At 38.0% G+C, this 9,798-nt stretch overlaps 1 protein-coding gene across 1 annotated transcript; it reads right to left on the bottom strand.

Moving 5' to 3' along the window:
* Positions 1 to 57: 57 nt before the first annotated feature.
* Positions 58 to 8,486, bottom strand: tax1bp3 (Tax1 (human T-cell leukemia virus type I) binding protein 3). Its single transcript, XM_042484024.2, has 4 exons — positions 8,280 to 8,486; positions 5,979 to 6,098; positions 3,243 to 3,320; positions 58 to 3,071 (listed from the first exon to the last, which is right to left on the bottom strand). Exons 1-4 carry the CDS (start codon positions 8,316 to 8,318, stop codon positions 2,922 to 2,924), a joined length of 387 nt encoding a protein of 128 aa, XP_042339958.1. The 5' UTR covers positions 8,319 to 8,486; the 3' UTR covers positions 58 to 2,921.
* Between the last annotated feature and the right edge of the window lie 1,312 nt (positions 8,487 to 9,798).

Genomic DNA, 9,798 nt, shown 5'->3' on the forward strand with positions numbered 1-9,798 from the left:
ATGTTATTTCAGATGGTATTATGCTGGTGCTTTATCAATAGAAGGTAGAGAGGCATATTTCATTTTCAGTCTTTTTATATCTGAGAACATTCATACAGTAAACTGTATACAATCAAATGCAAAGTTTGTGCTCTGCTGGTAGTGTACATGTACAAAATCTCTCATAATTCATACAGGAAGTACTGCAAGTGATTTGTCTGACATCACACTATTCTCTAGATGTACTACGGTGTGAAAATCCTGTAAAACAGTGGTTCCAAACATGAGAGTGGGGAACCTATAAAGGGTCCCAAGATTATGAAAGGAATATAAACAAAAAACACATAAAAAAACCCAACACAAAAAACCACAACTGTTTCTTTCCTGGGTTTTCTAAAAAAAATTGTTCATTTCATGAAAAATACTCGATACTTTCACTTTGTTAGGCCTCTAAAAGTCCTTTAAATGTAAAGATTTGAGGACAAAAAATAGATTAAACTGTTCATTATTTATGTCGATGCGGGCTCACAAGCCCAAAAGGTTGTGAAACACTTGTTCAGTATTGAAAAGTTTCAATTCAAAATGTTGTATTGTAGAAGTGTTTAACTGACTCCAATAATTTCATATTTTGACAACTTTTACGCATGCTCTACCTTTAACGCTATTTTATTGTCAGAAACATAATGTTGACTTCCTAATGCGTTATACCAGCTTTTGGGATATTTAATTTTGGAATGAAAACTTTCATGTTACACATTTGATTATTAGATACGATTATTAATGTTATACAAATCATATGGTTTTATTAAAGAAATACAAAATATATTATTATTATATAAACTACTAGCAAAAAAAAACAGTCAATAAGATCACCCAAGGATATGAGATAGTATTGTAATTTTCTTATTTTTAGTCCTCAAGCAAATCAAAGCCAAAATATTGTTAATGATTAGTACTAAATCAGTCATCTACAATATTAATGCAGTATGCAGTGTATCAGAGGCAGTAAATCATTGTTATGTTGCAGAAAACAGAAACAAATAGGTATCATTACACTTAGTGGTATTGAGCATTCTTTTAAGGCTGCTGTGCACATCAAACAACATTCACTCCTGCTTGGTTCAGATTTACAGTTTTGACTTTTGGTCTTTGACATTAAAAAACTCGAAAACATTTTGAGACCGTTCTCTGAATGTAGCTGATTCCAGTGTGAAACTAGAGAGTTGTTTGTATCAAAGCAGCAAATTAACAACTTTCCTTAGCTGAATGCAATAAAATCTGATTTGATAGAGAACATACCTGAAATGATATAACAGGCGTTATCCAAAAGAAGGTCCAGCTTGTGGAATGTTTTTGTATGAGACATAAGTAACTTAATGTGCATTTTGAACTGTTGATATTTTAGCAGACGCAGAAAGAGAGAGGATGTTATTTTCCCACACGTGAGACACAGACATAACCAAAAAGAAAGATAAATAAAACACAAATAATGATAAGCGAAAAGACATACAGTAGCATGCAGGAAATCTTTGTGCATACACGTGTGTGTTTTGTTGCACAGATTTTGTACTGTACCATTATAAAAAAAGGATTATTTTTTTAAAAAAAGAAAATAACTACAAACACTGCTGTTCATATTTTGATCACGTCACAGCGCCTTGGCTTTTACTTTGGCTTTTTGATGCTGTTTCTCGACAGGAATGACAGCATTTATTAATTATTATTAATTTAAATGAGATGAAATGCTCATTAATGACAAAATAAACACTATTGAACATTCTTGATGTATTCAAACCATCAAGACCAACTTTGGTCAGCTGTAGGAAAAAGGATCAACATTTATGATTGCTCCCAAATAACTTGTAAAATTATGGAATGAGGACATTTGGCAAATATCTCCAAAGTGAGAATGAATAAGAAATGCTGTGCTATCGTGAATTTGAAACTGACGTATAGTGCGGAGACAGGAAGTACTGTTTTGTGAAACGTTTTTAAAAAACTAATTTCAGCTCTCTGTTGTCAGGATCATGTGATCCGGCATGTTTTGAAACACTTCCTCTCATGAGAAAAGGTCAGCAATAACTGGATGCTGAAGCGGATCTATGGACTCATTACTTAAAAAAAATTCTGACAGTGAATTCTTAGTGTAAAGGGACAGTGTGTAGGATTTAGTGGCATCTAGTGGTGGAGACTGCAGATTGCACCAGCTGAAACCAGTCTCCTCTCCAAAACAAACTAACCTGGTGATAAGAACACTGAACAAAGCAGATTCAGGTAAAAAAAAAAAATCAGTGTTTGTTTGACGCTCTTGTTGCGGAGGGGCTGCTAACTTCAGTGGCTGATGCAAAAACACAAAATGTCCCTATCTAGAGCCAGTGTTTGGTTTGTTATTTCTGGGTAGAAACATGGTGGTGCGACATGGTGAACTCCGTGGACGAGGACCCACTCCCTGCATAGATACAAACCGCTCATTATAGTGTAACAAAAGATTATTATTTACAGGTGATCTAAACTAATGAAAACATTATATTATATCCCATGTCTGCCAATATATCCAACCTAAATCCCACTCACTGAACCTTTCATTTAAGAAAAGGTATGGATTAAAAGTATTTTAGAATTGTAGGAAAGTCTGAAAGTTTAGAATTGCTCCATATTTGGGAAGCATGTGCTACACAGACATATAGAGAGTAAAGCAGATCACTTTGAGATGAGCTGAAGTGTGTGTGGAGAGAAAGAGCACCCTCTCATTGTCCGAAGACTGTCCAGACTGGGCTGCGGACTCAGACTCTGGATATGTCACCTACGTGTGATATTTTTGCATTGACGTAGTTATAAAGGCCACGGTGACACCATCATCTGAATTTGTAGGGTCTCACTATGTGAGAGTGTTGGGTCCTTGGCTATTGCATCAGTCTGTGGTTTAAAGCAGAGTCACCTCGTTACTGTCGGGGGTAACCGCCCATAGATTGTTTGACAGCTTCCTCCAACGATTTCCTGGTTACCAGTAGCCGCACGACGTCCTCACTCTTCTTTGTTAGTTTTTTGCGGGCCTGGTCGTGGGTCACCATGGTCATGTCCCAGCCGTTCACCTGAGAAGAGGAGACGTATGTTTTGTTTCAGAAAAGCTGTGGCTGTTTTCTCTGATTCAAACTGATGAACAGGGTGAGCACTTCTGCAGATGCACGGCGGCGGACAGACTCTGCAGCGGGCACACGGTGCCATCTTGTGGATCTTCACCAAAGATCAGTTTCACTACACACCTGCATTATTTTGTCTCCCATTCTCAAGCCTGCCTTTTCTGCTGGTCCTCCAGGTGTTATCCTGGTCACGTAGATGCCCTTTGGAAAACAAAAATCACATTTATTATTTTATATTATCATAGCTGTGAGAGCAATACAGACAATCTGAAAACCTCAAACAAACAGAAAAAGACACCTTAAGAATCTGAAACATTCAACAAAAATAAATCGCACATAATATTACATAGTCTGCCTGGTTTTATTGTGACCCTAAGACTACTATTTATTAATTCTATTTTATTCATTTGGTAGCACAAACAGGAGTGAGTTCATTGCCAAAATCATCAGCATGTGTGTCTAAGAAAACCCCAATATTACTTGTGAAGTAACAAATTGTTTTTTTTATTTAATTATGTACATTTTAATGTCCTTTTTCTGTAACCTCTGACTTATAGAAACAGCAAATTATGATGGTGACAAAATGTGACAAAACATGTTTAAATTCAGCCGAAGAAGATGATAGGTTGACAGTTTATACAATGCCACAGAATACAAGACTCTAATACTGATTAGTATTCATGATGTAGTAATTCAAGTGGCTTCTAATATCCAGTGCATAAACCAACAATAACAGGTTATATACTGTATATATATATATATGGTTATTATAGCGCTATTGAGCGGGTGGTTATTCATTGCACCACACTCTCGGAGCCCAGAACAGCAGAACACCAGGTGCAGTGACACTGAAACTTAAATGTTCATTGTGCTGGGGTCTAAAAGTTTGCTTTCACTCACTCTGCACTCTGCTTCCCCTCTCATCCATTGACCTGATCAGCTCTGCCCAGAAAAAAATGCTGCTTAGGGAAAACAAGTCATGATAAGTTTTGTCTGCACTAAATTCATGGACCCGCAAAAACATCTGAATTTAGAAAGGGGATGATAAATAAAGGAGGATGCATGTACACAAGATGGAAGTTTGCTGACTTTCTGGGCAACTGTAGAAACATGGTGGTGAACACTGCAATCTCCATAGACGACGGCCCGCTCCCTTTGTAGATATAAACGGGTTATTCTAAGGTAATAATAATAATAACTTCATTTATATAGCACCTTTAAAAACACAGTTTACAAAGAGCTTTGAGAAACAAAGCAAAGTCGAGACAGTAAACCTCCAAAATTAATAAAACAACAGAAGTTAGTAAATAATGCCGAACGAAGGCCAGTCAAGAGTTAAGGCAGAATTAAACAGGATATTCGAGGCGGAAACATGTTAAAAAAATACAGTAACAAAATAAAGGCAGTGGACACAGAACATTGATAATAGTGATAATAATAAGCAGGATCAATGCAGAATTAAAAGATAAGTAAAAAGATCAATTAGAAGCTAAAATTAAAAGAAAATATTTAACATTAAAAGACAAATTAAAGGACGACATCACGGAGAAGCAAGTGTATAAAAATGGGTTTTAAGAAGTGATTTAAAAGAAGTCACTAATTCTGCACAAGGTAATGAAAACACGATGCTTATTTGCAAGTGACAATACACTAAAAAATATATACTTATTACACTACATTCCATTACTGCAAATATATCCTTTTAAGACCTACACACTAAAAAATTTAAGTGGTATTACATAAGATCACCTGAACAGCTGTTTCAATAATGCTGAAAAACATGTCAATAATATCTACAGGAAAGTCTGAAATGTAAAAAAAAAAAGTTGTAATTCCTCTCTAACATGGAGTCTGTGTCTGGCAGCTCACAATGTATGCGCAGTCAGCGGGTGCGACACAACTTTGTGTAAACCTGCAGTCTTCCTTTCTATGACATCAGTTAGGTGAGCCTGGTTTGTTCCCACCTGAGGCTCCACATAATATGTTCAGGCATGTCTTATTTATCCTGAAGTGCTGCTTTACTGCTTCAGCAGGACAGGGATATGACAAGAAACATAAGACAAGACAGGCAGCGAGTTATATCACATTGTGAATCTATTGGTAGATTTTTGTTCCCAAAAAAGACCTTGAATATGTGAGAAGTCTGAGAAGTAACATGACCCAGTCCTTTAAACATCATTACTTGGCAGCATTTCACTAGTTATCAGTTTTTTTTTAGTTTTTATGGGTTCCCACTGTTGTATTTCTGGACCCTTAACTGTGGGTAACAAATACAAACTCATTGAGAATTAAAGAGTTTTGTTTGGGAGATATACTTAAATATATTTGACTTAATGGGATAAACATAAGTTTAACTTTTCACTATTTCATATTGCATAATTAAGCACAAACTTGTCATATATTAACGATGTTTCCATAAATACAGAAACAGCAATTTTGTTGTTGGTAAAGTCCTCAAAGTGCTGATGGGCACAAACATGTGCAGTATAGATACACATATAGACTTAGGGTCTGTACACAAGCTGCGTTTTTGCATCCTCAGATCCACGTAGGCGTGCAGAAGGCACGCTTAAAAGCAAGAGCACTACCGTCGCGGCACGCAAGTGTTCCCAAGCCCCTGTTTTTAAGCTCTGAGCTTTAAATATGTTCCATGGATGACATTTTAGGTCTAATAAACACTTAGAAAACAAAGCTCCGAACTCTGGATTTCTGGTAAGACGGCTATGGTGTGGTGCTGGTTATGGTCCTCAAATCCAACCTGCCTCAGCACCCTTGAAAGTTTTCACAGAGTAAGCACAAGAGTAGCAAACTTTATATTTTCTAGGTGATTATAGACGCAGTATGTGTCCTGGTCCTTACTTTGTCAGTCTTGTCCTCAGAGAAGGGGTTCTGTCCAGGGTCTTGGTCAATCCCTCCTCCGATGCTGAAGCCCAGGATTAGATTATCTCCCTGCCGCAATTTACGAATCTCAACTCGTTGCTGTTGGACAAAAAAAAAAGAAAGAAAATTAGATCCATCTCCATAGAGCATTTCCCAACACACAAAATGCACTTAATATTTGTTTTTAACTCCTCTTATATACTGGCAAGTCACTGACCAGAAGACAATGGATACTGGCATCAAACCATCACTCCTAAACTGACTTTTCTTTGTCTCAAAAGCATAAAAAATACATGTTTTTCAGGGAAATGTTTCAGTTTAGGTCTTCCTATAACTGTTATAACCCATAACTGCAACATGAGCTTAACTGTGTTAATCTGTTTTGAAAAATACCTTGCAGATGCAAAATAAAAAGAGGAATATTGAGGAAATTAAACAAAGTGAGCAGTGATTTATCCACCACAGACAGATTTCAATGCATGACAAATGGAGGGTTTCGGAGGCGGTTTCCTGGTGATTGAAGTCCACACTGGAACAGAGACTTTATTAGTGCAGCCCTGCCCTTGAAACTGACAAGCAGCTGCAGGCTCTCTAACCAGATGGATGGATGAGTCTGACAGTAGCACTCCTCAACACAAAGACGGCCTGTGTGTGCGTTGATGAATAACCAGACATTCACATTCAGTGGTATGGCTGAGGCCGATACAATGAAGTCTGAGGACTGTCTGGAACTTTACTGAGTCAGTCAGGACTTCAATGCGCAACATCACATTTCTCTTTCCAGTAAAAACAGGTTTATAAGCCTGCCTGATAATAATAATAGCACAATTTATTTATAGAGCACTATGGGATTATTCTCCAATCCAAAAAATGTCAATCTCTAAAGAGGACAATACCTGTAAACAAATAGACCCATATGTTCCCCGAGACGGGACAATGTTCCTAGTAATTATTTATAGGTGGAAATTTATATCAGACCAACAGAATGGGCAGTTCAGTACACTGGCTAATGTTACCTTATTGCACATATATCAGTATTTGCTTACATGTCAGCAAACCAGGGTTCCTTCAGCTGTACTGTGGAAACATCGGGGACACTATGAAAATGCTGAGAGCATTTGAACAGCATATTTATTAAGAAAAGCATATAAAATACAATCAGGAACTAAGGTAGTTGGGCGCTGAATCAATGTATTACAATTAATATTTTGTCTATATTTCTGTAAACTGATGCTATGTTTTGCAAAAAAAGTATAAAAACTTGAAAGGTTCGGTATATGTACATGTATCAGCTCAAAGGAGACGACACTGTAACAAGAATCAGTCTGCCCATCAGTGCAGGCTATGCTGATTATCATCTTGACAGTAAAGTCTCTTTGGCTAGAGACATCACTGAAATTTAAAAAATTATAGACTGGTCAGTTTCAGTGTTGCTTCAATTTCTTTACCTGACAACAAGGCAATAAAGTTGAAACACCCATGATGAACAAAATTAATGGTGCCTTATTGGTGGTGGGTGCCACACATGGATGTATTGCCACACTAATACACATACAAGGAGGAAGTTAGTGCCTGCTTCCTTACCTGCACCCCGCCCCTTACATGACACCTGTGCAACTGTGACCTGGCTAAATCCCCGCCGCAGTCTTATCTACCACTTTTGTCTCAATAATCAGAAAGATGTATTTTAAAGTGTAAGAATTCGTGTATCAATTGTAGGCGCTGGATAAACTGTACTTTATATTATGTAAGTTTGCATTACACTCAACCAAGTTTTCGTGAAGTCAGACAGGAAGACTGAATCACTCAGCCGCTGACGCCCATCTGTGGGAGTCGTGAGCTGACGTGACAAATCCGACACAATGTGATAAATTTTATGTGTTGCGCTAGCTTTAAGATTGTAAAGCCAATCAATAGGTAAGACTTACGTACAGCAATAGTTTTTTTTTTATGGAAAGTGGTCAAAACGGACAGGTTAACCCTCTCTGTCTATCAATGCGTTTACCGTAAATGTAAGAGCACGGGCGCACTCCAACTTTAGGGGCGGGTAGCACGACCACGGAGATGCAAGGGACGGCTAGCTTTGTTGAGTAGCACCTCAGCTAGCTAAACAAAGTAATATAACAGTTAATTTCGACATTTGCTGTTAGCAAGCGCATTTAGACCGCCAAACATTTGCTGCTTTTGAGTTTTGTACTTACGCGGTTTTCCGTTAACGTCGGACTAAACGCCGAACAATGGAGACTGGTTGAATGGACACAGCCCTACTTTCAAACTTACCACAACAACAGCCAGCGGCTGTCCAGGGTTAAAGGACATGGTGTCGCTCCGATGTTTAGCCTGAAAAAACGTAGAAACTCGCAACGGTTGCTGTTGAGGTCACGGAAAGAAAGGGTTTCGGCAGTGGGGCAACTTCCCAGTTTAATACGTGAGTTACAGCAGGCTGATCCCTGGCTGGAAACCAACTGCTTCCCAGATTACGTCCCTTCACCCCCCAGCCTATCAGGCCAGCGCGTTTTGTAGCACGGGGCAGCAGGGGAGGGCGGTGTTTAACAGTTGGCCGTCGCCCCTAATGTCTCTGAGAAGGCATGCGCAATCAATCAAACTCTCCAAGGGGTTGTTTGTGCCCCCCCGTGTCCCGAGTCTGTTTTCCTTAAAAGGCCAATAGTGACCCTCTTTGTGAGCATGCACAGGGCCGTATGCAGGATTTTAGAAACACTGAGGTCCAAAAACCAAGCGTGCTATAGTTCGGGGGCATGCTCCCCTAAAAAAAAACCCCAGTATCTGCATTCGGAGACATTTGGGGAGCGATGATTGGATAACAATAGCTTTAAAACCATGTCAGTGGGCAGTAGCATCAATCATACAAGACATTACTGGTGGGAGGCTTTGGGGGTGCTCCTTTAGTCAAAAAATGTAATTTAAAATAAATTTCCTGCACATCTACACCACCTGCATTAGTCTAGATTATTAGATGGAGTGTGCAGAGGCAAGCATAATAATTTGGTGAACCCGTTTAGTTAATTAAATAATTATTTAGATAGCTGCCATTTAGAAAATACAACCAGATACCTATAGAAAACACAGAGGTCCTGACCTCGGTGACCTCGGTGGTAGGTATGGCAACTTTTTCTGGACGAGTTAAAAAGTTGGATGACCTACTTAAATGGCTGAAAATAAAATTTAAACCTTTAAGAGTGGAACACATGGAAAATATGTATTATCATACAAGTATCCGTCTGGTTTTCCAGATTTTACAAAAAAACCTTTTTTCATTTCTCATTTGATTGGATGTGGTAAATGTATCTGTGTTGTTGGTTCCTCTATTCTCATCTGTGTGATGGTAAACTGAGAGGCATTGCATTAATTATTTTAAAATACATTTTTACTAATAATTTCGAGATTTCACAACACAACATCAGAGAAACAAATCTTAAGATTTTTCCAGCATTTTTTAAACTTTGTGAACAGAAATTGTTATAAACGAAAGCAATCTGAGGTGCTTGCCGCCTACTTCACTTACAGTAAGTCCTCTTTAGACCACTTTCTATTTTTACTCTGCAACATTTCAGATGCAAACAATCGAGCTCTAGCTCCACTTCCATTTTTAACATAGTATCTTTGCATGTAAACAAAACATATGATTAAATTATATGATTGCTGCATTTGCTTTATAGTGCATATTTAAAAGCAGACTTGAAATTGCATACTTTTGCATTGTGGTATTTCAAAAAGGATCTGAAAGCATCACTATGAGCATCTGATGTGGTTTACTGCCACTAGATGGTAGTCTATAATG

The sequence above is a fragment of the Plectropomus leopardus genome, chromosome 5 (assembly GCF_026936395.1).
Source record: "Plectropomus leopardus strain MGB_pleo_1.0 chromosome 5, ASM2693639v1, whole genome shotgun sequence".
In the NCBI taxonomy this organism is placed as follows: domain Eukaryota; kingdom Metazoa; phylum Chordata; class Actinopteri; order Perciformes; family Serranidae; genus Plectropomus; species Plectropomus leopardus.